This window comes from Suncus etruscus, chromosome 3, assembly GCF_024139225.1.
Source record: "Suncus etruscus isolate mSunEtr1 chromosome 3, mSunEtr1.pri.cur, whole genome shotgun sequence".
Classification (NCBI taxonomy): domain Eukaryota; kingdom Metazoa; phylum Chordata; class Mammalia; order Eulipotyphla; family Soricidae; genus Suncus; species Suncus etruscus.
This window is the reverse complement of record NC_064850.1, coordinates 91,087,529-91,114,527: the sequence shown is the minus strand read 5'-3', so window position 1 is coordinate 91,114,527 and position 26,999 is coordinate 91,087,529. Positions and strand designations below refer to the sequence as shown.

At 51.9% G+C, this 26,999-nt stretch overlaps 1 protein-coding gene and 1 non-coding gene across 2 annotated transcripts in view; one reads left to right on the top strand and one right to left on the bottom strand.

The window, feature by feature from the left end:
- Positions 1-4,325: 4,325 nt before the first annotated feature.
- Positions 4,326-4,428, bottom strand: LOC126004893 (U6 spliceosomal RNA). Its single transcript, XR_007494117.1, has one exon. It is a non-coding gene; the product is annotated as a U6 spliceosomal RNA (small nuclear RNA).
- Positions 4,429-9,757: 5,329 nt separating this feature from the next.
- The window catches only part of GFRA2 (GDNF family receptor alpha 2), a 77,085-nt gene continuing 59,843 nt past the window's right edge, over positions 9,758-26,999 (top strand). The window contains exons 1-3 of the mRNA XM_049770705.1: positions 9,758-10,518; positions 14,916-15,230; positions 18,196-18,279. Coding sequence (XP_049626662.1) covers positions 10,479-10,518; positions 14,916-15,230; positions 18,196-18,279 — 439 coding nt within the window. The 5' untranslated portion in view covers positions 9,758-10,478. The remainder of the gene's footprint in view (positions 10,519-14,915; positions 15,231-18,195; positions 18,280-26,999) is intronic.

Genomic DNA, 26,999 nt, shown 5'->3' with positions numbered 1-26,999 from the left:
CCATTTGCCATTCTGTGTAAGAAAATGCCATCAGTGGGAACTCAGTGCTATTTCTTTATGTACTATTCGGAAGTCCCCATTTCCACACATACCCCATTTTCAGTCCACCTCCCTCCTTCTTCGATTTTGATTTGGCCATTGTAGCTCTCAAACTTGCCTCATACAGATGATTTTTTGCTTATTTTGTATACTTGCCCCAGGTACTTCTGTACCTGGCTCTCAGCAGGTGGAGACTTTGGTCCTTCTGCCAGGAGACTATGCCAGGTCTTGTGCCAGTGTTGACAACATCAGGTGCTGTTGGCTGGGGGAACCACCAGCTGTATGGGGCTGGTAGGTTGAGGCCACCTTCATTTCAGATATAGTCAAGTAAAGGGTTGTGTTCAGGGTCACATAGACAGTGAACACAGAGCCAGAGGACCCTCATGATCACGGTGGCCTGTGACTACACAGGCAGGTTTGAGGGTGACACAGGTCCCAGACAGGGTGCTTTGCCAGATCTTTGCTGTTTACTTGTGCTGTTCCTATTCTGAGACCAGTTAAGAAAGCCAGGTGGTGGAGTTGGGAAATGGCAGCCAGATAACTGGGATGTAGGAGAGGGTACACAGGAAGCCCCCTGGGCCTTACCTGCCAGCCCTCAGATTTCGACTGTGCCTCACCTTAGTGTGAAGAAGGTGTTATCTTTGCAACACCTCTTAGGCAAGTAAGAGGAAGCAGGTAGAGGGAAACTGGGAAGGTGTGAGGTCCAGGAAGGATACTGCAAGTTCCTGTCCTGCCCTCTCTGAGTAGCCTTTGGCCCTGGGGATCTTGTGGCATCTGTAAAAGTGCTGAGGCTGGGCTGACCGAGAGGGTGATGCTGTGTGGTGGTCACTCCGACGAGGTCTTTGTTCTTTTTATTTTTGGTTTTTGGGTCACACCTGGCAGCGCTCAGGAGCCACTCCTGGCTCAATGCTTAGAAATCACTCCTGGCAGGATCGGGGGACCATATGGGATGCCGGGATTCGAACCACCGTCCTTTTGCATGCAAGGCAAACACCCTACCTCCATGCTATCTCTCCATTCCCTGAAGAGGTCTTTGAAGCTCATTGGCACAGACATCTGTAGCCCTGACCTCCTGCCCCTGTCCACCCCCCAGAAGCCCTTCTTCATTCTCATGATGAGGAGTCAGATGGAGGGGTGGAGCATGTAGATGCTGGGAAGCCAGCAGGCACTGTTAGTAGCAGCTGAGGATAAAAATGCCCCTCCTTTGGAGCTGGCAGGAGTGCTCTGCCCTGTGACAGGAGGTGGAAGTGCTTCTATGGCTTTAACTTGGATTCTTTAGACCTCAGATGCCAACGGTGCAGATTGTTTTTCTTGGCACAACATTCTCTCCAACAAAATCCATCCCTCTCCTTTGTACAGTGGGTAGGCTGCTTTTAGACCCCCCCAATAGACCACGGTGGGACATATACATGGCAGGATACACACATGTAACCCTAAGGTGCAGAAAGCCATGTTCCAGTCACCTGCAGAGCCCTTGTAATGGATGTGACGGGTACATCTGAGAAAGCATCTAAGAACTACTGTCCCCAGCTATGTCTGGCTGTGTCCGGGAGCTGAGTGCAGCGCTGGAGGGCTTAGTGACCAGCATTTTTCTCCTATTGCATCCCCTGAATCGCCTTCTCCTTCCTGGTGCCTGACTTCCACTATTAGAGGGCCATTACCTTGCATTAAGGCGTTGTCTCCGTGTTCATATTTCTTTAAAATGCATATGTGTCAGAGAGAAGCAGCAAGGAGGCTCTGAAGAATTCAGTGATTGATTAAGATTGAGTGCAGAAAGGAGAACAAACAAACAACAAAACCATGATCCATTTGGGCTAGCTCTGGAATGTATTGTGCTGGCAACTTTTAAGTGACATAGATGATCATTTGGGAGAGGCTCATCTGAGCAGACTGCTTTCCAGTGAGGCAGCTGAGTGAGGAGAAAAAGGGCGAGCTGGCCAGCATGGAGGAAGAGAAGGCTAGGAATGAGAGGTTCCTCTTTTTTGTCCATTTTGTAGCTGCAGAGGGGACCCTAAGGGCCTGGGGAGATTGAGATTTGGCAGCACTATTGTTTAGGAAAGGCACAGACCAACTCTACCCAGTAATGTTAGACACTGCATTCAGGGTCCCTATGTGCTTGGCACTACTGCTGTGCTTTCACCAACCACATCAGGATGTTCCACTGAGGGACAGTGCACTAACTTTGTTTCTTCAGACTGGAGCATGGTGGTGGCTGGGTATGAGTGGGGGATCACAAGTCGTTCTTGTGTAGACATGCGGAGTTTGGAGAAGGTGTCTTCTGTTACTGGACTAAGTCTATAGAGAATTGGACTTTGAGGGGAAGAGCATAAACCACTCTAGCCTGAATTAAAAGAACTTTAATGGCAAAAAAATTTTCAATGAGACAGATTTATTGTTCCTAAGAAGAACAGGAAAGATGGGGCCGGAGAGATAGCATGGAGGTAAAGCGTTTGCCTTTCATGCAGGAGGTCATCGGTTCGAATCCCGGCGTCCCATATGGTCCCCCGTGCCTGCCAGGAGCAATTTCTGAGCCTGGAGCCAGCAATAACCCCTGAGCACTGCCTGGTGTGACCCAAAAACCAAAAAAAAAAAAAAAAAAAAAAAAAAAAGAAGAAGAACAGGAAAGAAAAATATTGGCTATACTGACTCATTGAACTTGGTAGTGGGGCTGAGTCCTTTGAACTAGGTTAGAATCCTGGGCTGAGGTTTTATCAGATAAAGTCTACCTTTCCTCCCTCCCTCCCTCTCTCCCTCCCTCTCTCCCTCCCTCCCTCCCTCCCTCCCTCCCTCCCTCCCTCCCTCCTTCCTTCCTTCCTTCCTTCCTTCCTTCCTTCCTTCCTTCCTTCCTTCCTTCCTTCCTTCCTTCCTTCCTTCCTTCCTTCCTTCCTTCCTTCCTTCCTTCCTTCCTTGCTGAGGTCATCTAACTAAGTACAGCCTCAGAGGCTCTGAAGGGTGGGGTTAAAGCTCTAGCTGGAGAGTCTGGTCTCAGGCAGGAGTCTACACAAGCCTGTAGGCATTTTCGACAATGCTATCTAAGTGCTGAGTTATGGCAGACAGCCTCTGCTCTCCTGAGAAGGTGAGAAGGGACTGTTCCTTTTGCTACATAGCCACTTCAGGACTTGATCCTAGCACAGGTCAGGGGCTCATCTTAGAGCTTGCTTTAGGGTGTGGAACATCCCAAATGCAGTGACTGCCTCTTTCACCTGCAGTGCCAGGTCTAGGCAGTTTCATTAACTTTGTCTCTTTCCAGTTGCAGCTGCAGGGTGGGGATGGGGGTGTTGGGTGGGGGTTGTTCTCCCAGAAGACCTATGGTCACTCATGCAGCTGAGACTGAGGACCCAACACTGGCATGCTCCATGCTGTGTGGCAGGTGGATAGTGAATTCGGGAATAAAGCTTGAGCAAAGACACAGAAGACAGAGATGCTACTAGCATGCTGGTCTCCTCACTCCCCTGGCACTCCCTTCCCTTTCATCTCTTTTGTTCTTTCTTTCAACAAGAAAATTCTTTCTGCATCACCTCTGTGAACTATGCAAACCCCCAAATACAGCTGCACTCTTTTCTAGGTTACTAGCAAGCAAGCCTGGAGCTCGAATCCTGATCTGGCTCTTCCCACAACACTGCAATTTGACAGTTGGGCAGTTGCCCCAGGAGCTAGGTAGAGAGAGGCCTCTGGGCTAGGGAGACAGCAGGATCTCGACTCACCATTGTTGTTAGAAGTGTAGACTCCCTGGGCACAGCAGCGTTTGCCTTGCAAGCAGCCGATCCAGGACCAAAGGTGGTTGGTTCGAATCCCGGTGTCCCATATGGTCCCCCGTGCCTGCCAGGAGCTATTTCTGAGCAGACAGCCAGGACTAACCCCTGAGCATCGCCGGGTGTGGCCCAAAAACCAAAAAAAAAAAAAAAAAAAAAAAAAAAAAAAGAAAGAAAGAAGTGTAGACTCCCTTTTGACCCCTGCCCCTGTTCGCTAGGCAGGCCAGAACTTGCCTTTTGTGCAGTAAGTTCCTGGACCCTACAATGGCCTGGGTGGAGCCTGCCTTTGTGGTGGGTGGGCTTCTTCCCTGGGAGCTGGAGTTGAGCTGATGGCTTAGATGGGTGCTGCTCTGTTGGAAGCAGGTAGAATCTGGAATAGCTCACCCTACAGGGAGAAGGGTCTGTGGGGCTCCAGAGAGATCTTCTCATCCTTCTCATTCTCAGGATTCTTGGTATAAGGAAGAATTTCTCAGTTCTCTATGCTTCTGGGTGCATAGAATGGGGGCCATAGAGAATCGCATCATAACCTGAATGCAGACCAGTCTGAATTCTTCATGAATTTGTGTCATCTTTACGCAGGGGCCATGCTAATCTCTATATCGTTCCAGTTTAGTATATATGCTGCTGAAGTGAGCACTGAGTTCTAAAGTTCAAAGGTTTGAACTGTTGAGAGAGAGAGAGAGAGAGAGAACTGGGGGAGAGAGAGATGGAAGAGAGAGCTGGGGGAGAGGGAGAGAGAGAGCTGGGGGAGAGGGAGAGAGAGCTGGGGGAAAGGGAGGGAGAGAGAGAGAGAGAGGGAGAGAGAGCTGGGGGAGAGGGAGAGAGAGGGAGAGAGAGCTGGGAGAGAGAGAGAGAGAAAGAGAGAGAGAGAGAGAGAGAGAGAGAGAGAGGAGAGAGAGAGAGAGGAATCATGGACTCAGACTCCAACAGACTGTATGGTCCAGACAAGACCTCAGGCTTACCCCTGTTTTCTCATCAGAAACCGGGCTACCCAGAGGGTGTTTGCAATGCCTGAGGGAAACACACTTGGGAAGCAGTTTTGTAGACTGCTTTGTGTGAAGGACTGAATATTATTGTTGTCCTGGAAGGTTCTAGAAAGCTGAAGGCAGTGATGACTGAAATCAGCAATTTTTCATTGGGGTCAAGTGCTGCATCTCACCCTCCCCCTTACTTTCTTCTCCCCCAAGCAGCTTCTTTTCTTTCTGGTAAGAAAAGCCAGCAGGAAGGCACATGTTGGTAGGAGACAGCATTCAGAGTGACAGGAAAGAAGTTCTCAGCACTGGAGACTGCGAGGGAGGTGAGCATGCAAGCAAACACCAGGTTCAGAATCCCCTGCTAGTGTTTTGCCGCCATGTAGCCCTGCAGCTGGAACAGGGCCCCCAAGTGCTGGTCCACTCAAGCCAGCCTGGTGCTCCGCCCACTCTGCTAGGCCTGCTAAATAAAGACATGGTCCCTGTGGGGAGCTGCTAGGGCTGAGAGCTCTCCTGGGGGCTCTAAGCAGCAGGAGCTGACTCCCCACAGCTTGGCAGAAGCAATCACTGCCCTCTCCTTGCATTTTGCTCTGCCCTTGGGTAACCTGGCTGATGGCCAGGACCTGAAAGCTGGGTGGGGGCATGTTCTTGGGAGAGAAGTGGTGGGATGGCTGCAGGCAGTGGGGGACAGCCGTTCCTTATGCTGGCAGGGTCACCAGGCTGAGGCGTGGCCAGGAGGACCCTGCCAGCAAAGACCATGCCAGTGGGCTGGTGCGGAGAAGATTGCAGAGCCTGGAAGATTTTAAGCTGACAGGCTCACCACCCAGGCCATTCTCCAGGTCGCTTCTGCTTGCCAAGAAGGAAGAGAGGAAGGGGCTTTAGTTTGCTCAGGACCTTTGTGATTGCTGACAGAGGGTTTTGGAGAAACAGTCCTGGAAGGAACAAAGACATTACCACAGAGTGTTTGGGGGTGCCTTATCCTTCTCATCCATCATCTCCTAAGAATCAATGCAGTCAAGAGCTGCATGTATGCTTCTATTCAAAGGAAAGGCCCAGGAGAACCCTTGCCTCTTGTTGGCCATGTTGTGACCTGGGCCACATGCCTAGCCATGTTCAAGCCCGAATATGCTCACCTGGAAGGTTTTCTGTGGCACCTCTTCCCGGATGTGGTGAGGGCTGGTGTGGGACTGAGTGTTTCCTGCCTTGGGAACTTCCCAGCTGCATTGCTGCTTGCCTGCTGCGGCAGCTGTCCCTCTATCCCCCACGGGCCATCTGGGGCATGGGGCTCCCTGGCATAGGTGGAGTGACAGGAAGAGGCTAAATGAAGCCAGATTCCCACCTCCTGCGGTGCCTGTCTCTAAAAAGAAGTGTGAAGCAAGAGCTCACTGACTGAAATCTATTAGAGAAATCAATACCCCTGAGTGCTGTGTGCGTTTCTTTCTTCCCTGTCCCACACACAGGCTCACAGTCCTGCTCACTCTTTGGGGATCAGGTGATTAGTTAAATCCCTGCTGGTGTCCATTCCCAGCCTCACTGACTCCATCCAGGTTGTGACTTGGGGATCTGCAGTGGCCCAGCAGGGAGAAGATATTGGTGAGGGTAAGAGTGTTGGCTGGGGCATGGAGGAAGTGGGTGCTAAGGATTGCACCCTGCCAGACAGGGTTCCTCTGTGACTTCCAAGTATAGGCCATACAAGGCCATACAGGGGCTTCTTAAGATGAAATAGCCCTAAGCTGTCATTTTCCTTATTTATTTAGGATATAGAGGTGATGGGGAATGGGGCTCACTTCTGACTGGCAGGGCTCCAGGCCTGGTCCCACTACTAGGACCTTCAGTAAATTAAGTCACACTTAGTTTGATCAGAGACTATGACAGTACTGATCCTGCAGTCACTACACTAGTGGAAGGAACATCTGCAAGTGTTTACTCTAAAGCCAGGTGCTTTACTGATTGTTCCTCATGACCAAATTCTGAGTTGGAAGGGCTGGTGCCTTTATGTTATGTGGGCTGGTGACCTTCTCATGCCCCTAGTGATCTCCTCATGTCCCATCTAGGGAGGTGGTCACCTATATCTTGCTGATTCCTCTTCATAATGCCTTTCACAACTGCTTTCTCCTGTTCATCCACATTTCCTTCAGGGAGGGACCACTATCACCTCAGAGATGTTGCTGTTGCCTCTGTCCTGTCGTCATCTTTCATGGAGGTGTCAGATCAATCTTTCTGAAACACTGTTCTCATGAAGTCACTCTCCTGCTCAGAAGCTTACAGTGGCGCCTGGGGAGCCAGTTGGATGCCTTTGGGACCTGACTCTCATCATGCATCCTAAGCAGTCTTCCAGGCCTCCCACCAGCCCTACTCTTCCAATGTCCTTTCCTTCCCTCTATGCTCTGCTGGAAAGAAGGTAAGAAATGCTAAGTACTTTCATTGTTACCCCACATCCTCTCCAATAAAGCTCCTGGGTCTGTGAGGGGCCAGTTTGCAGCTAGAGCATTTCTGGCTTGGGGAGGGAGTCACCCCTAATCTTGGCTTCTCATTTGCCACTTAGGTAGAGAGCTTTGTCATAAGTTCTTAATTCTTCTGGCTCCCCCAGCCAACAGGGGGCATTTTATAAAGCCGATTCTGTGAGCTAGGCTATTTGACAAGCTGCCCATACTGTATCTCATCTCATCTCAGCAGGATTGTTTCTCTAATTCCCATTTGGTAGAGCAGAGGTTCTGGCTTCCTTGCAGGTGCTGGCACAGGCAAGCCTCACAGGCAGATGCTCGGGAATTAACGGGGTGAGCCCTGGTCCAGCCTTCTCAAGGGCAGCCCTGGCTAAAGACTGGGGTGTACTGAGAGCCTCATCTATAGCAGGCAGGAGAAAGGGCTGGGACAGAGCAGCTCAGCTGCAGCAGTCTGGATGATGAGATAACTGCTGTGGCTCTTTCCGAAGAAGACCAGGAGACCTTCACAGACACAACCTCCTGCTGCTGGACAGGGCTCCCACAGGGGCCACCTGCAGCAGCTGCTCTGGGATGCAACACTGTTTTCTAGCCTCTTCTCTGGAAAGGAGCTCACATATGTCCTAGAGAGTTCACTTGCGTAGAGTAAAAATTTAAGTTTTGTGTCGGTGGGGAAGAAGGGAAAGGAGAGGGATGGCCCAGTAATAATTCTGGGGCCTGTTTGGTCTGGGATGTGTAAGGCTGGTATTTAGTGACTAATTCCCTCGAAGGAGGGGAGGGAGGGAGAAGGCCATTGACTTGCTTGGGCTCCTGCCGCTGGCCTAAGAATGCCCAAAAGGGCAGAAGATTTTTATTGCTTTCATCCTGACCAACATCTCTCCAGTTCCTAGCCTGAGCTAGGAGACCTCGGATGTGTAGCCACTTCCCAGAACCATTCTTAGATGACCAAAGGAGCTTCTCCAGCTTCATTCAGGCCTTGCCTTAGCCCACTAGGGCCACTCTGGATAACTACGTGGAGGGGTGGCAGGGCAATAGTGGATGAGCTGCTCATGCCCTGAGAAACTTTCAGGAAGCCTCCATCAAGATGTAGGACAGACCCTAGTGGGGCATTCTCCAGCTGGTTTGAGGATGACCCCTCCCTTGGTGTCTGAGGGGTTTGCAGAGGTCACACTTGGCCTAGAGTTGAGTTTATTAAAAAGAGAAAAAGCATTTTAAAGGCACAGGCAGAAACATCTGAGCTCCTGCTCAGCGTAGGTGTAAGTGTAGGTGTGACTGCTAGGGAAAGTTGAGGCTGAGTGCGGACCTTTTCCGGGCACAGGGTGCAGGTGTGCCAAGCTGGCTGAGTGAGTGAAAACTGAAGCTGTATTTGGAGGAAGGAGGAAGCGTAAAGTTGGAGGACTCGGGGCTCAACGGCCCTGGGAGGGTGCCCTGGATGCCCACAGTCCAGCCGCCTCGCCCTGCCCTCTTGCTGGAATGAGGCACCGGCCTCACCTCTGCTGCCACCCTTTGCCAACCAGGCGCTTCCATTCGGTGCTTCTGGGTGTTTATTGTCTATTCCGTGACTTAAACACTCTGGCGAGCCCGGCCAAACGACAGATGAACCAATCGCCCCCTTCCCGGCAGGGGAGGAGAACCCCCAGTAGGATTCTCCTTCCTAGTCTTGGAAGCGGGGAGTAGCGGTGTCGGGAGAGCTCCCGGAGCCCAGCCAGCCGCGAGCCTGGAGCAGAGAGCTGTGGCCCGGGTCGGTCTGGGGGTACTCCCACGGCGGCGGGGGGCGAGGCCCAGCCTGCTCTCTGGGGCGCTGTAGGATGATGGGGGGGAGGTCAGGGCACCCCGGCCCGAGCCTACATCCCTTGCCGAGAGCGGGAGGCTTAGTCGTGGGCAAGAGGAGCCTCGGCGAGGCCTCGGCGTGGTGTGGGGAAAGTTCTCGAGCTCCTCGCGGAGAACACAGTGCCGGCACACGCGCGGGGTTGCTCGAGGACCCTGGAGGCTGGCGCTGGAGGGTGGGGGGGGGGGTCCGCCTGTCTCCCCGGTTGCAAGACACAGCGACGCCCTTTCCCTGGACCCCGGCCACCCACCCAACCACGGTTTTTCCAGCGCTCCCATCCACCAAGCGTGGGTCAGGTTGGGGCGCCCCGGCACCCGACAGCGAGGGGATTGGGGCCGGGGTTGTGGGGTCCGGAGGAGGGGGTTAGGGGCGAGGCCTGCGCTGTGCGGGGAAGAGGGGGTGCTGGAGGGCCCGAGCCCGGTCAGTTTTCCTCCAAAGCAACGGGGCGCGGCGGAGCTAGCTCTCCGGTGCTCGGAGCTGGCCACCGACCGCCGTGGCCGAGTGTCGCCGCGCCCGCCCCGCGCCCTGCGCCTGGGAGCCCCGCGCCGAGCCCGGGCGGGGGAAGAGGGGCGCGGGCGCGAGAGCGGCGGTGGCGGCGGGGGAGCGGCGAAAGGGGAAGGGGGCGGGCGGAGGGAGGAGCGGGGAGAGTTGCAGGGGGGTGTGTGTGCGTGTGTGCAGGGGAGCGGGAGCCGAGGCGAGGCGAGCGGCGGGAGAGGCGCGGGAGGGAGCGCGGAGCCAAGACGCACGCACGCTGGCAGCCGGCCGCTGGAATTCCAGGAGAAAAGTGAGGCGAGCCAGGCTTAGCTAAGGGAGAAGAGAGAGCTAGAGAGAGAGAGAGAGAGGTAGAGATCGCCCCTGATCGCTTCAGGTCTGGGTGCGAGACAAGCCACTCGGGTCTCGGTCCCCGAAGCTCCCACTAGGATTGTTTGGTTCCCGGGCGCAGAATCCGCCGGCGCATTTCTGATTTGCGTTTTATTCTCACCCTTTAGCCTCGCCGCTTCCTCGCAACCCATTCCGGGCGCAGCCAGTCGCTCCCCCCACCCCAACTCGCCGGCCCCCTCTTGGGAAGCGCGGGGTGGAATCGGCCCCGCGGGGACTCACTCGCGCCTCCCGGGACCAGCCAGGATCCGCGGCGGCTCGGGCAGCCCTCCAGACCGGCTTCGCGGAGGAAGCGCCTCTGTACACGTCTACGTGCCTTTTGGTTTCAGCGGGCACGGGGTGGGGGGCGTCGAGAACAGCCCACCGCCCCCCAAAAGCCCCAGCTGGAGACGGAGAGGAGGAACGCGGGACTGACTCCAGAGCTTCATCCAGTGGACTAGCTGGGATTGCCACCTTGGATTTGGGGCATATTATTACTGCGTGCTCATTACCATTATTATTACTACTATTATATTAATCTTACCTAAGGGAGAAAGACAAAACAAAACAAAACTGGGATTTATTTAACATGATCTTGGCAAACGCCTTCTGCCTCTTCTTCTTTTTAGGTGAGTACCTACGGGCTCCTGGTGAGGGTAAGCTTTCCTGGGGGCTGAGCGTTCAGGCGCATCCCAGAGGCTGGGGATGTGGAGGTTGAGCTGGGCGCTGGGGTTGGGGGGGGTCACTGGAGGGGAGAGCGCGCCTCGAAATGGGCTGGGGTGACGGGGACTCGGGTGGGGACACAGCCAGCTAGCTGGTGACACCGGGAATGGGGAATGAGACTTCAAATAGCAAAGCATTCCGGCGCGCACACACAGGTTAGCACCCATTTCTCTCAAAATAATGCGTTGAAATTGCAGCAATTTGAGGGAGAAAATAGCAAGCACCTAACTCTTCCTCCTGAAGACAGAGTCAGGGGTGAGGCTTGCGGGCAGGAAAACATCCTGTCCTTTTCCAGTAGGCGCCCAGTCAATCCTGGTGGCTGGTGAGGGTTGGTTTTCTCCAGCACCTCCTTGGACATCTATGGAGAGCGCTGGGTCACACCCCCACTTCCTATCAGCCTAGGGAAAACTGCACGGAGCTCCCCGCTGCTCCCCCAACCCTTTTCCTGTGGGGTTTCTCTCCCAGGAAGACTTTGCAACTATTTCTCTCCTCCCTTTGCCCTTCCTCTGTCCAGACCCAGCCAGATGGCTGAACAGGACTGGAGGGTGACCAGCAGCTCTTTACTGCTTTCCTGTTCTCTCCTGGCCTAGCATCCTTCCGTTGGCTGAAAAGGGAGGGAAGGAGGCTAAAGTTTGCTTCCCTGGGTGAACAAGAGAGGGCTCAGAGAAAACCACTGTTAGAACAAAGACCATCTCTGCTGGATTTGTAATCCCACTGCCCCACTGGGGGGTGGCAGGTGCCCTGAACCCAGAATTCTCCCCTAGGCCCCATTTATGCGGAGAGCTTAGCTGCCTGGAAAAAGGGATAGAGATAGTGCTGGGTGGAGGGGAGAGAAGGGGGTGTTTGCCAGGCTATGTGCCTGGACCTACAACACAACACAGACTGCTTCGTGGGCTTGGTGCCCCAGGGGGGTATGTGTGTAAGGAGATGGACAGTATGCGTGTCTTTCTGTGTGTGGCTAGAGAGAGGGCTGTGTGTGTCTCTCTGTGTGGAGTTCTCCTATGTTTCATTGTAGGTGCTGGCCTTGCTGGCCTAATGGTCCTGGCCTGCTGGCTAGCTGTGGTGAGGGCACCTTTTTCTCCCTGTACAAGGGAGGAGGGAGTGTTGGGGGAGGAGGTTGTGTTGGCCACAAAAAGATGTGGGTGGCTCAGTGAGTGTCCTCTTGCCTAGGAGAGATTTGAGATACCTTGATCAGGTTGTGGTCTTTTATCCATCCTCCCCTTCCACCTCCTTCAGGCATGTGGGGAGCATAGTTCTAAGGGTGTGGCCTTCATATTTGTCCCCCAAGCTGTTGTTAGGTGGGAGGGGCTGAGAGAAGGCTGGGAAGGTGTGGCCCCTGTGCCCACAGGCTTGCCTGGTACCTGGCTGCCAGGGACTCCTTCCACAGGGGTTCCTTTCTCCCATAGCTGGCTAGAACTGCCAGCTCTCAGGGGTAAGGAATTAGCAGAGCCAAGAAGGGAGGAAAGTGATTCTGAAGGAGCCCCTGGATTGTGTGCTGCATTCTGGGCTCCATTCTGGGGCCCCCTGGGTGCCAGCTGCAGACACCCCAGGGCTTTCTTTTGCCCCAAAGAGGGAAGGAGCAGTGGACTGTGTGAGCTTGTGTGGGGTTGGCTAGGGTCAGAGATGCCCTGTGGGAGAGAGAACAGCCTAGGGAACAGGGTCATAGCCTTTCAGTTCTTGCCCTGGAGGGGAAACCGGAGCCAGCAGGTTGGGAAACTTGAGCCCCAGGCTCCCCTCTTGGCAGGGAGCCCATGCTGGGAGCTGGCTGGAAATTCCATTTGGGCTTTTCTGGGGCTGGAGACATTGGTGGCAGTTTCTGGAGCTGAGGTCTCAGAGTCCCCTGCCAGGTATCCGAGGTGAGGCTCTCCCAGGTTTTTTGACTCCCAGGTGGCATCTGAAACAATGGAGAATGGGGGAGAGGAGGGAGGTGACTTGGGGGTAGGGTTGTTGACCAGTTTCTGCAATGACAGTCCACACAGGCAGAGAAAGTGTGACTGAATTTCTCAGTCTGTCTCTAGACACTGTTTCCCTTGTCTTTCCTTCATGAGTTGAATTGGATTCATCACCAGGGTACCTTGAACCTTTGCTCCCTTGAATTCTTACTGCAGGCTCTGAGTTGCCATGGTTTCTTTCTCAGGCTGGTCTCGATCGCTTCTAGGGGTCAGGAAGTCTAAGAACAGCCAGGGAGTTTGGGGAAGGGATGTACTAGCCCCTCTACTGCATGTGCTTCTGCCTGCCATTTGGCTGATTGGGGAAGCCCTTGTCTTTGGCAAGGGAGGCCTGATCTTGAATCATCTAACTTCCTTGCAGGTTAGGCAGCATAAGTGTCCTCATTGGCCCAGTCCCAAGGCTAGAGTTTGGCCTTTAAACCCAAGGCTAGAGTTTGATCCCTTCCTCAGTCTACCTCTCTAGTGCAGCCAAGGTGGGAAGCTGGGCAGTCTTGAGACTCCAGCAGGCAGATTGGGGCAGGGGTGGGTGGGGTAGGGTGGGGGGGGGGGAATACAGGCATATGAAGCCAGTCAGCTCAGCTGTTCCTGGGTGCCCAGATGCACCTGAGTTCTGCTTAGGGACCTAGGATGTGCTGAATCTGGGAAATAAAGCTGCTGCCTTGGCTTAGATGGAGGGTCCCTCTCCAGCCGGTGCGGGCAGATGTCCACTGGTTATGCTGTACTCTGCTGATTTCTTCATGAGTTTTGTCTTGGTTTGACCACAGACATCAGCTTTTCTGTGCTGATCCAGAATATGGTCCATGGCCTAAGGACATGTCTTTTCGTCTGGCCTGCAAGACCTTGTTCATTCCAAGGCCCCCAAGCTCCTCTTTCTGTGTCTTTTGCTGCCAAGGCCTGAGGGGCCCTCTGGGAGCAGATCTCCTGCCCTCGCTGTACTCTGCCTCTAGGTGTCGCTATCTTCCTGTAGTAAATTCCTGAGCCAGCCTCTTGGGGGAAGTGGGGTAGAAATAAGGGGTGTGGGGGTGTCAGGGATTCTGAGGAGGGGCTTCTGGACAAGGCTCTTATATTTGGGGGCTGGATAAAGTGGATCATGCCTCCATGATTGCTTCTCAGGCTTGTGCTAGGCAGTTCTGCTCTTGGCCTTGGCACAGGATTTAGCGGGGCAGATCTGGAGTGAGGGGCTTGGTGAACACAGGAAGGCCAACTCCTCTTGTCTGGAGGAGTCCATTTTGGGAACTTGCTGTTGAAAGGATTCAGTGAGCCTTTAATCTGCTTCCACCCCTCAACCCCTGGCCTCTGCCATCCATGGGTCTTACGACTTTGGGGGTGACAGAGGAGAAGAGTGAATTAATCTGTGCTTGTGGAGAAGTGTGACTTCATGTGCCAGGACAGGGTCCATGAAGGGGCATTTCCCTGCTGCAGTTGATGTAGGATTTTGATTTTTGAAAGATATATATTTTTTTAATTTGAAAAGGAGAAATTGAGAGGGCTTCAAGGGAGAGCAGAGAAAGAAAAATATAGGAAAGAACTGAAAGAAAAAGGAAGCAAGGCCATCAGAAGGAAATGTAATGGAGGCGAGAAGCAAACCTCTCAGCGGGAGTGTGAGGAGAGAAGAGAGGCAGGGAAAGGTGAGGTGTTCCTCAACCAAAGCTCCAGAATTTTCCTTGTCTATTGAGGTCTCAGAAGATGGAGTCACTGGAAGGTGTGGATGCTCTGGCTGGGAAAGGGGTTGTTCTTCTCTTTGGTAGGCCTCAGACCACTCTGCGCATCGTGTCTTCCAGAGTCCAGGCACTCAGGATGAATAGTCTGGTCTGGGGTCTTCTCCATTTATGAGTGACCTTGAGCTGTCATTTCTTTCCTTGGTCCTCCGTTTTTCCATGCTAGAGCATAGGTCTAGACTTGGACTCTAGAACCAAATAATTTGAGAATATTTAGGGACTTTCTGCTGTTTCCAAGATGAGCCTCTGGTTGGGAAGAAGGTTGTGGAAGGCCTGGACCCCTGAAAGGGTGTGTCCAGCCCCACTCACCCAGTTGCCCCTATAGTCCCTTTCTGCTGAAGCTGCAGCCAGTTCTCTGGACTCCAGACTATAGACTCCAGTAGGCTATAGACCTTCCTGACTTTCTTTGCTGTGTAGGAAAGTGGGGAGCTGGCAAGAATTCCAGAGACAGTGCAGAGGCAGCTGGAGTTCTGCTCTGGTTTAGCTGTACAGGGCATGGTGGTGTTGGCCTCCTTGATGTACTCTGGAGGCAGGTGGGTGTGAAGCTCCCCGAAGGGCCCCAGTCTCCAGCCTCCATCTTGGGTGGGAGATGGTGGCGGTCCTCATTCACACTTGTCTTCCCTCCCCACCACCCAGACGAGACCCTCCGCTCTTTGGCCAGCCCTTCCTCCCTGCAGGGCCCCGAGCTCCACGGCTGGCGCCCCCCAGTGGACTGTGTTCGGGCCAATGAGCTGTGTGCCGCCGAATCCAACTGCAGCTCCCGCTACCGCACGCTGCGGCAGTGCTTGGCAGGCCGGGACCGCAACACTATGCTGGCCAACAAGGAGTGCCAAGCGGCCCTGGAGGTCCTGCAGGAGAGCCCACTGTACGACTGCCGTTGCAAGCGGGGCATGAAGAAGGAACTGCAGTGCCTGCAGATCTACTGGAGCATCCACCTGGGGCTCACTGAGGGTAAGCCTGGAGCACACCCGGGCCATGGAGGTGGGCACCTTTCAGGATAGCCTAGGAGAAGTAGTTGCTCATCTAGAAGGGAAGCCACAGTTGGAGAAGGAGGTTGAAGGGCTGAGGAGTGGAGGGTGGGTTCTAAGTTTGCAGGAAGGGAGGTGGCTGAGGGTCCGGCAGTGGAAATGGACAGGGTAGGAAGGAGTTTCCAGACAGCAGTTCCAGGCAGGTCCTTCCTGACCCATGGCCAATCTGGCACCTTCCCAAGGCCGGGTGGTGAGTGAGCAGCACCCCACATCTCTTGCCAAGCCTGCCATCAAGTTCTAGAGTAGAATCAGTAAAGCAAATGACACCCCCTTCCCTCAAGAAGAACTTTCCCTGTGTAGAGAGGGAGGCCTCACTTGGGCCAGTTGGTCATTTATTCACTCAGCAGCTGCTGGCTGAGTTTTGGGAACCATCAAAAACAAACTGTGGTAGCCTTTTGCCTTCCAAAACCCAGCTGGAGTTGGGGGAAGGGGAGGCAGATTAGCAGACAAGGGATTTCTCTCGTGGAGTGGTGGCAGCACTGTGGGAAAGCACCAGGGAAGGAAACCTCATTCCTTGGAGGAAGCAGCCCCTCAGCTGTGGTCAGTTGTGTGATGTGTCACCAGAGAGAACTGAGATCAGTGTTGTGGGAAGGAGATGAGGGGATTCCAGCAGGGGTGCCAGGAGAGGCCTTCCTTGAGGACTCCATTTTAGAAAGAAGGACATGGGGTGTCCAGGAACCCCTGTGGTGTGGACAAAATGTGTAGCAAGTTGGGCTGTGGCTGCAAGGGTCTGTGGTGGAGAGTCCAGGAAGTCTTGTTTCTCTGACAGGGAATGCTGTGGGTGATGGGTGACCCCAGAATTTCTGGGGCCTGAGCAGGCCATAGCAGGAAATGGTGAGCTCCTCTGGGGTTGCGCCTGCCGGGATTGGGGAGTTTGGGTTGGAGTTTAGGCTGAAAAGAAGCTAGTGATGAAGGGCAGGATCTACCCTTGTTGAGGGTACTTTCAGAGGGGCTCAGTGTCCCACCAAAGGGGAGTGTCCCTGCTGCCTGGAGGTAAGCAGCTTGGTGGTTGCTGGGGATGGAAGGCTGGAGTAGAAGACTTTTTGGCTATAAAACAACTGGTCTCCAGCAGAAAACAAAACAAAACAAGACAAGACCAAAACAAGAGAACAGTATGGTAACAGCTTCTGAAACTTTCTTGTGAAGAGAGAAAAGGAATTTTTTCCCCTTTTAAGATGTGGGAGTGTTGTACATTATAATCCTAAGGCAGTACAGGGTGTGGGAAGTGCAGAAGGAAGGGTGCTCTGTAGACTCCTGAGGGGACTGACCTGCCACACAGGAGCTGTGTGGAGCCACACACAGCTGGAGCTGTGGATGTGTCCACTCTGAGCACCAGTGATGGGGGTTTGAACTCATGACACACATGTCCTTGATCCTAAACTTGGCCCCTTGATAAGCATCTCTCCACATATTTTGCACTTCAGAGGTGTTAGCTCTTGGGAATGTGGGGGCTACTGTTCAGGCTGGAAGATCCTTTTCTTCAGTGCCTTGAGAACAACAGACCCCTGCTTTTCTTTTCTTTAGAAAAGAATCTTGTTGGACACCTGGGGGAGTGGCTGAGTTCCAAAAATCTGTCCCCAAGCTCTTAGGGTCTGTGGTATCTATAGAGAATTAAAACTAGAGAATGAAAAGGGTTTGCTTCTCTACAGTTCCTTGAAAGTAGTCCCTAAGCTCATATTATTTGGTCCCAACAAATATCAGTGGCTGAGACCCCAACTATAGGGAGTTTTTTCAGAGCCCATGGGTAGAGTTGGGGAGACAGATCATACAGGCCATGAATGCACTGGGCCCTGGGAAGGTAGGTTTGGAGGTGGAAGGGAATCTTTGATTTAGACCCATCAGCATGGACTGTGTCTCAGTCAACTCCCTGTTCCCTGGGATCTGTCTTCCTTCTCTGGGCTGTTGCAGACAGACCTGCTGAGTGGGAGTTTTTTCAGAGCCCATGGGTAGTGTTGGGGAGACAGATCATATAGGCCATGAATGCACTGGGCCCTGGGAAGGTGGGTTTGGAAGTGGAAGGGAATCTTTGATTTAGGCCCATCAGCATAGACTGTGTCTCAGTCAACTCCCTGTTCCTTGGGATCTGTCCCCTTCTCTGGGCTGTTGCAGACAGACCTGCTGAGTGAACTGGTGAGGGTGGCTGAGACTGGAGTTTTGCCACCACGAGAGTCACAGTCTAGAGGAGGAACCCCTTATAGGATGATTTCGGGCATCTCTTCTGCATGGGGCTCCTTCCTGCAGAGGCCCCAGGAGTGCTGGTCTGTGGCTGGGCTGAGGAGGATGGAAAATCAATGTGAGGCTGAGGGTCTGCTGCCCCCTCGACACCTACACACAGCTGAGTGATGGCCCATTGATTTCTCCCCACAGAGGAGGATGTTTCCTCTGCGGCTGAGGCCTTGTCAGAGGGCGGGCACATTCACTTGCTCTTTCATTTCTAGGCTCGGGTACTCCCACAGATTTCTCAAGTGGTAGAGAGGCAGGTAGTTAGGGCAGAAGGAGGGTCAGGCTCTAATCCAAGGCCCATTAACCCCCTAGTCAGATTCCACCAGTAAGAGGACAGGAGCAAGTAGTTCTCTTTCTGGTGTGGTGGGAAGAAGTCTGGGTCTCTGTGAGGATCTGTGTGATGTCAGGCTTGCTGCCTCTCTTCTATGGAGAGTCAATGACATCCAGTTGCCCCTGGTATGCCATAGAACCCCAAATAGAATGACTGTGGGGGCACCTTCCATGGGCGAGCATGTTTCCCCTCTGAGTGCTGCTTTCTAGGTAGAAGCAGTTGGAAGTCCTGAGTAAAGGGCAGGAGCAGTGGCGAGGTCATGGAGGGGAAGAGAATGAACTGGCATCTTGTTGGACATCTGGGGGAGTGGCTGATTTGCTGCTTTCTCTCACAGGGGAGGAGTTTTATGAAGCTTCGCCATACGAGCTGGTCACCTCCCGCCTCTCGGACATCTTCAGGCTTGCCTCTATCTTCTCAGGTAAGTAGCTAGTGGTGCTCTGCTTCCACGAGGGCCTACCTTACCCTCTCCAGCAAGCCTGGATTTTCAGGCCTTGGGCTCTCGTAGGAAAAGATGCTCCCGACACCACCACCAAGGCTGTATATTAAACATTGGGAGGAGTCAGCCTGAAACTATAGGCCACTCTCCTGTCATGCACTGCACCCTGCTGGTTCTTTTTTCCAGTTGCTTCACTATGCCTTGCCTTGATTTCCCCAGTTGTGTGGGGAGAGTGCCAGCACCTCCTCGCTTGCCTTGAGGTCTACATGAGCTTGTGGTCCACTTGCTGCCTACCTTGGAGCAGCCAGGAACCATTATCTGGTTGTTGGTGTTAGATCAGCATCCATTCAGCTCAGGTTTCCTCTCCCCAGGGCATTCTTTACAGAACCCCATTGGACGTATTCTGAAGACCATCTTCTTGCCCATACAGAACTCTGACCATGCTGCCAGGTTCTGCAGAGGAGACAGGGAAATGAGGTGCTTGCTTGTTTCTCAGACACTGGGACTCCAGAGACCCCGGGTCCTCTGCCCTGCTGGTCTTAGGGTATGGTTTTAGGTTCTGGGCTTTGATCTGTGAGGACTGAATGCTCTTCTCAGAGTACCCTTGGTTTAGGTTACCTGGGAGGGCTCATTCTCTGGCATCTGTGAGAGCAGGACCTCGTCTTCAGGTAGTTCATGGTGGTGTTTCATTTCTTATATTTGTTTTGCTCTAAATCAGTAGAAGCACTATTGACATCCTGACCTGGGCAAATCTGTCTTGGGGTGAGTTGTTCTGTACCTTGTGTGAGGTTTAATGGCAGCCCTGAGCTCCACCTGCACCCACCCCTACCTTGAAATATCTGAAATATCTCCCTTGCCAAATATCCTCTGGGACACAATTGCTGCTGGCTGAGAAGTGCCTCTAAGCTGTGAAACAAAGTGTTCTCCATTGAGACTAGAAGGTGAAGGATTCTCTAGGACCATGCTTTCCATTCGTTTTCCTTTTTCATTATTACCTCCCTGAGGAGAAAAATTAATTGTAACTGAGAAATACTATCTCAGTCAGCTTGTGCTGCTGTAACAGGATGCCACAGACCGGGACTTCAAACACAGAAGTGCTCACAGCTTCAGAGGCCCAGCAGGCTTGCTTTCTCATGAGGCCTCTTCCTGCTGTGTGCATGCAAGGCACGCATGCTCCTGTGTTCTCACTGGGCATCGCCTGGTAGGGGAGCTAGGATAGAGGGAGAAGGGAAATGGGAGAGGAAACAAATTTGAAGGTAAGATTAAATTTTGGATACCAACAAGTTTCTGTTATGTACAATTGAATTTTCCTACCCCCAAATCATTTTTTTTTTGTTCCCTTAGGGATGATACCCTGAGACTTTAAATTCATATAATATACATGTATCTATTGGGGTATCTTGGACCCTCATGTGAAGGAAGGCATCAACCAAATGGTGATCCTGAGGGTCAATCCTGGTGGTGGTGGTTGAATGGAATGGAAACTTCAGAGGTGGTCATTGTGTTAGCATGAAAGTAGATTTTCCTCTGCTGGTGGGTCCTTGAGAATTATATGAAAGACTTTCATACAGAACCTGGAAGATTAAAAGAGTTTATTGTACAATTTAAGTGGGTCGGGTCTCTCCCACAATGTCCAGGCCTCTCCTATACCCATAAATGATGTCATTCCTCCAGTCCTGTGCTGCCTGTTTCATGTATGACCTCCTGGTCCTGACTCCTCAGTCAACTCTCCTCCAGTGTATGAGGACCAGGTCTCACCCCTGCATTATTATCTGCTCAGTGTTTGCCTTCCTGATCTGAAATCATGTCTCTGGACCTTTCCCTGACTGGCACCCTGGCATCTTATCCTGGCTTTCCTAGTCTGAAGTCTGCCTCTACTTGCTTTAGGGCAAGGCCTATGTTGTCTGTGCTTGTGACAGGGCCTCTCTGAACTGTAGCCCGACAGTTTTTATTGTCCCATCACAGCTCTCCTTAGTGTCCACACATGAACCTGCACACAAATCTGCAGTCTGCCTGGTGGGGGAGGGAGATGAAAAATGGGGAGGGGGAGAGAGAGGGAGAGAGGGAGAGAGAGAGAGAGAGAGAGAGAGAGAGAGAGAGAGAGAGACAGAGACAGAGAGAGAGACAGAGACAGAGACAGAGACAGAGACAGGCTGGATGGGGGGGGTTGGATCTGACCTCATCTTCTACCCCAGCCATCCCATTATCTATTTTGATTGGTGACCTGTATGTGTGTTCAGCACTTTAAATCTCACCCACCTTACAGTGCTGAACACACTTCACTTGGGTTGTAGCATTTGTGTTGAGCGCCTTGTCCTGGGTTCTTCTATGAATTGCAGTGGGAAATGCCAAAGTTGCCCCTTGTACCTGTGGGCGCTGGGTTAGCTCTTGAGTGGGCTTGTCTAGAGGGCTGGACTGGATCACCAGCCAGTACCCTTGTAGCATAGGCACTTATGTTGCTGCTGCTGGAAAGAATCTGTCCTGGATCATGTGAGCCCAGAGGGAGAGGGTACAGGACATTGAGGACAGTGTTGGCTGTCAGGGTGTGAATACTCTGCCCCTGCCAGTAGCTCAGGGACCAGTTGAGCAGCACTGCATTAGCGAACCAAAGGCTTGTTTATTTATTATTATTTATTTTATTTATTAATTATTATTATTATTATTATTATTATTATTATTATTTTGTTTTATGGGTCACACCTGGTGACACTTGCTTTGAGCTCAGAAATTGGTCCTGGCAGGCACAGGAGACCATATGGTATGCCGGGATTCGAACCACCATCCATCCTGGATTGGCTCGTGCAAGACAAATGCCCTACTGCTGTGTTATTTCTTTGGCCCCTATTTATTAATTTTTATTTATTTATTTATTTATTTTATTAATTAAAAAAATTGATGATGCTGCTGATGCATGAAGGGCTGTTACCCTGCAGTGCATGCGCTTCAGCACTAAGCTAGATGCCTGACAGGCCATAGATTTGAGTCTGGTGGGGAAACAGCTTGGATTTGCTCCCTGGAGGTTGGAGGTCAGAGGTCCTCATCTTAGTTGGGGCCTCTGCTGCTTCCTGGGCCTGCACTAAGTACTTCTTAGCAGAAAATCTTTAGCTAATGAACTTGACACGCTGCAGGACAAGGATGTTGACAAGACAAATGAGGAAATTACTGGGTCTCAGCTCCTTGAATCAGCTTCTTTTACCTGCTGCCACTGCACAGCTGGGTCTCAAGCCATGCTGGATCCTGGGCTCTGGGATTCACTCTCTGTGGTGGGAGCAAGGCTTGGGGGATACAGCTGGTCACATCCCCAGTCAGATTATTTCCCCAAAGTCACCCTAGGGGAAAGTCACTTACCCCTTGGGGAAATGTGGGCATGCTGTAGGGTGGGGAGGCTCTGGCCTGGCCCCTGGGAAGCCAGGGAAGGGCTCGTCCAGGGCATATAATAGAAGGGGGTACAAAGGCCATGGGGCTGGGACTTGAGTGTGTTCTTGATCTCAAATTACCTCGGGGGGCTTCTGGTATGTTCTTTCTTATGCTAATGTGGATACAAGGGCCCAGGGATGGGCTCACTGTTTCCCACTAGACAGTAACAGTACATGGGATCCTAGACAGCACACAGGCCCTTGGGTTTCTGCTCAGGGCTCCTGGATTGCCTGAATCCTGCCTGCTGCTCTAGTATTGTAAGGGTGCCTCTCCCTGATGTGTCAGGGTGCCTCACCCCACTCTCCCATACTCTGACTGTGGTCTCCCCTCATACCATCTCTGTGTGGACAGGACAGGCGGTGGGGCCCTCCCTCCTCCATGGTGCACTTCCCAGAGTGGAAAAGATGTTGCTATCTTTCTCTTTCTCTCTTTTTTTTTGAAGTAAATCTTTTATTGATTTAACATAAATTAAAGCTTCCAGGTTTTTTAAAATTACTTTATTTAAACACCATGGTTTCAAGGTTATTCATAGTATGGTTGTTTTTTTCACAGTTGCAAAGTTGTTCATAATTGAGTTCCTGTTATACAATGTCCAAAACCCTTCCCCAGTGAATATTTTCTTTTTTTTTTTTTAATAAAAATACCTTATTTAAGCAGTATACTTACAAAAATGCTCATCGTTGAGTTTCAGTCATCGAATGTACATCAATCACCCTTTACAGTGTATCTTTCCCACCACCAATGTCCCTATTTTCCTCTTCCCTCACCCTATGCCTGTCTTCGAGACAGGCATTCTATCTCTCTCTCTCTCTCTCTCACTATCATTGTCACGGTAGTTGTTGGTGCAGTTATTTCTCTAACTGCTCTCACCACTCTTTGTTGTAAGCTTCATATTATGGGCTGGTCCTTCTGGCCCTTACCTCTATTGTCTCTAGGTACTATTACCATATTGTCTTATTTTTTTAAATCCCACAGATGAGTGAGACTATTCTATGTCTGTCTCTCTCCCTCTGACTCATTTCACTCAGCATAATAGTCTCCATGTCCATTTAGGCAAATTTAATGACTTCATTTTTCCTGACAGCTGTGTAATATTCCATTGTATAGATGTACCACAATTTCTTTAGCCATTCATCTGTTGTTGGGCATCTGGGTTATTTCCGGATGCTATTGTAAATAACGCTGGCTGGTGCTGCTATCTCTTTGGGGTGCTCTTGCTACTCTTGTCTCTCCTGCTGTCTGATTAGTCAGGACTGTGGCAGAGCCTTTCAAGTAGACTTGTGTCCTGAATGTCTCTGCTGCCTCTGTATCCTGTGACAGGGATAGTGGTGGCTCCACCCCACTCCTGTGACACAGCGGCCTGGGCAGGTGTTTCCTCTTCACCCATTCCCTGGGCTTATTGTGTCTGCTGTGTCCAGGGTTCAGGCTGAGGACCAGGCTCTGCCCTATACCACCGCATGGTATGGTGTCCAGTTGTTCTGGTTTGTTCCGGGAGGTGCTATTTTGTGAAGGGTGTCTGGAGGAGTTCCTGTTGATTCTGTCTGCCCCTGAAACCATGATGGGGATTTAGGGGGCAGCTGGTGCACAGCTTTCTGGGGCTTGACTCTGCAGCCCTGCGTGTGCATCCTGGCTTGGCTAGCCACCAAGGTTTGTTGATCTGTGGCCTCCTAGAGGCTTTGTGTGTTGTGGCAAAGGAGAATTGCCCATGATGTGGGTCGGTAGAGGGGGCTCAGAAGAAAGGCTCGCCCTTCTGTGCCAATGGGGAAGAGGCAGGATGTTTGTGGAGGTCATTTAGGAAGTGAGAAAGCTCAGAGGAGAGTGCCTTAGAGTATGTGGGATTGGGAACGTGCTCAGGAGCCTGACGCTCTTGTTTGGGAGGCAGGAAGGGCATGAGGCAGAGCAGAGACCTGAGGAACAGTTTGGTATACGGAGGACATAGAGGATAGATTTGGGCATGAGGGGGGCAGAAGGGCCCCAACCATAGGAGGAGGACATGGGACAGCAGTCAGTGCCCAGGGCTTGGAGACAGGCCTTGGCTTCTGAAATCAGCATGATTTCCTGGCACTTCTGGGCTGTGTGGGATCATCCACAGGGTCCCCACACCAGGGAAAATCTTGCACATGGATTTTACAACATATGTAGAGAACGTTTTCCTTTTGCTGTATTCGGGAGGGAACTTAGTAATCACCTTAGCCCTGCTTCAACCAACAGGAGGGCACAGAGACCTGCAGGATAGGGCTAGACTAGACCCCCTTTAAACAGGTTCAATGTGCTTTGCAGGCAGAGGTATGCTTCGAATTTCTTGTTCCCCATTCCAAGGGTGCATGTAAGTTTGGTGTGTGGCTATGGGTGAGGACCTGAATTGCATATACAGGCCTATAGCTAATGGAAATGTGTTTGTTGCAAATTCTCTTGGCTGTATGGCAGATAATGGGGGACTGGCCTCTGGGAAGCAGTGGTTCTTGCCACTGAGGTGTGGATGAGGCTGAGTGAAAGGTGATTCCATTTTCAGGGATTGGAGTATGTGGCGTACCAGTGTGGGGCTCATGGTGGTGGCTGGTGTAACCAGTAGGAGGCTGGAGAAGCTGCCACAGGGCCTTGCATTGGAGGAAGAAGGGATTGTGGGGTCTTCCCTGTCCAGTTTAGCAAATAAGGAAACCAGGATTGCTCCTGAGATGTTCTTGTTGGAAGGGGTCAGGCTGGAAGGGAAACTGACTGCAGTTGAAAAGTTTATGCATGACCCCTGAGAGATGCCTTGCCTCAGGGGTCACAGCACCTGTCATTCGTCACCACACGCTCTTCCTACATGGTGGGTGCTGTGTGGGGGCCAGTCCTCTGTGATTCTCAGTGCCCAGTGCTGTGGTACGTGAAAGAAGAGCAGAAGGAATGTGTGGTGTCTCTGAGAGAGCAGAGCACTGGTTACTGTCCCCCAGCTCCACCAGTTGGGCATGAAGTATGACCAATTCCTCTTGCTGGGTTTGACAAAGGTTTCCTGGTTCCCTGTGAGGTGTTACTACACAAGAAAAGGCTGCTTATGGGTGCCAGCACACTGAGGGGTGTTGCCCATGGGTGCTAGGAGATCTTGACTGGTTGAGCACTTTATGGAAAAGTAGAGAGATGTTTTGTGGTTAGTGTGTTCCCAAACTATGGAAGACTGCTTTAGAGTGAGTCAGGGGCTTGGTGGGTGGTCACATACTCACTTACTAGTCGATTGGTGGTAGTTGTGTAGACTGGGGGGGGGCATAGGTAGGAGGACAGTAGTGTAGATGGTGGGGAGGGGTGCCCAGAGTCCTGAAGATGTGATTGAGAGTGCCTCTGGAAACCAGGAAGGACTTGGAGGAGGAACAAGTGAGATATGGCAGCCTCAATGCTCAAAGGCCTGACCCAACTGGGTTGAAGAGCATACCTAGAGGTGAGCAAATCTGGGAGTTCACGTCCATCATGAGTGTAGGGAAATGGGCCAGAGGAAGGTCCCTTCCCTGTTTGGCCTACTCCAGAGATCCCTGGAGCAGACTGGAGATCCCAGGCTGTGCCTGGCTGGTAGGTTGGGCTGATGCCTCTGGGAGACCCTCCCAGCTTTGTGCCTAGGATTCTAGGGCTTGAGGGAGGGGGAAACTCCTTCCCTTCCCCCTGTGTGGTGGCTGGAGATAAACTGCTTATCTTCAGGTTGTCTTCCTGAGTCGAATACTGTGGAAGGGTGTTATTTAAATTTCAAAAATCACATTCTTCTAACAGCTGTCTGAGTGTCAATGAAAATTGGGCTGAGCTGCAGCTCTGGTGCTCCCCTTGCTTGGGGAATGTGTGCGCAAGGGGTGGGAGGGGGTGTCAGGTGACCAATGATCTCAGCCTATTGGAAGCAGGAAGGGAGGTCTGGGGTGGGGGGAAAGCTCCGGCTCATCCTCTTCCCCACACCTGGGATCTGCTGGGGTCTGCTGACTCTAAGGTGGAAGGGAGCTGGTCTCTTTTGTGGCCAAGTCTCCTGCAACTAAAAGCACAAGACAAAACAGGAGAAAATGAAATTTAATCTCAAAGAAAGATGTTTTTGGTGGTAGTATTTCCGGTTGAGTGAGATAAAAGTATTTTTTTTACCTAGTGCCTGAAAAGAAATGCAAGGCTTTGCCAACAGCAGGGTGGGGTGCTGCTTGAATGGGGTTAGAGCCCCTGAAATGGCTCTGACAATTGGTTTTGTCATCCCTGAGCATGCTCCTGGCTCAGACACTACCTCTGCTCACCTCTTCATTGGGATCAAGGGTGGTGTGAAGGACTGTCCGGCAGGAGTTATCCCAGCAGTGTCTTTTAGGCCCCAAGAGGTACATACACAGCCAGAGTGTGTCCCCAATGTGTAGGAGACTACAGGTATGTATGGTACACATGAATGTATGCTGTGGGATTCATGCATACATGTATAAAGCATGTATGATGCATGTGCATGAGGTAGTGTGAGTGTGACCTGTATGCTTTTGTGGGTTGTCTGGGTGACATGTTTGTGGCTTTATGTGCTGTGTGTGTGTGCGTGCGCGTGTGTGGGATGTGATATGTGTTGTGGATGTGTGTCTATGGATGGGGTTTGTGTGGATTGTATAGGTGATGTGTGTATAAGGCTTGTAGGTGTGGTTGTGTGTGTTGTGGGTTTGTGTGGGCTGTGGTATATTCTGTGAATGTGTGTGTATGAATGGGGTGTGTGATATGTGGGTAGGTGTGGTGTATGAGGGGTTATCTGTGTTTGAGGTGTGTTTGTGGTATGTGGGGTTGTGTGTGCATGGAGTGTGTGTGTGTGACTGTGGTTGTTGGCTAGCGGTCTTTGTTTACTGATGGACTGGGAAGGAAACAGCAGAGGTTTAAAAGGCCTCTGTGGATTAGAATTGTGAAAAGTGTCATGTGTTGTGTGTTGTGGCTGTGTGTGTATGGGACATGTAGTGAGGTGTATATTTGGAGTGTTTCCTCTTCCTCTAGGAGAGCAGCCAGCCATGCCTCTGCCCTTTCCTGTGAGTACAGGGGCCTTGGGACATAGGAGGGGAGCTGTGCCTTGCAACAGGAGTGATAAGTGGCTTCACTCTCTGTGTTCTGAGCTGGAGGCTGTATTGTGGAGCTTGGACACTTTGGGGGTCCTCTGTAGCTAGAGAAAGAATGTGTCTGAATTCCTCCCTCCTAACTACTGCCCCCTGTTTCCCAACCTTCTAGGCCACTCCTGTTCAAAGTGCTGAGTCTGTCAGAGAACAAGACAGAGGAGTCTGTTGTCCTTCTGGAGTTTGTGTTCAATTAGCAGGCGACAGAGGAAAATAGAA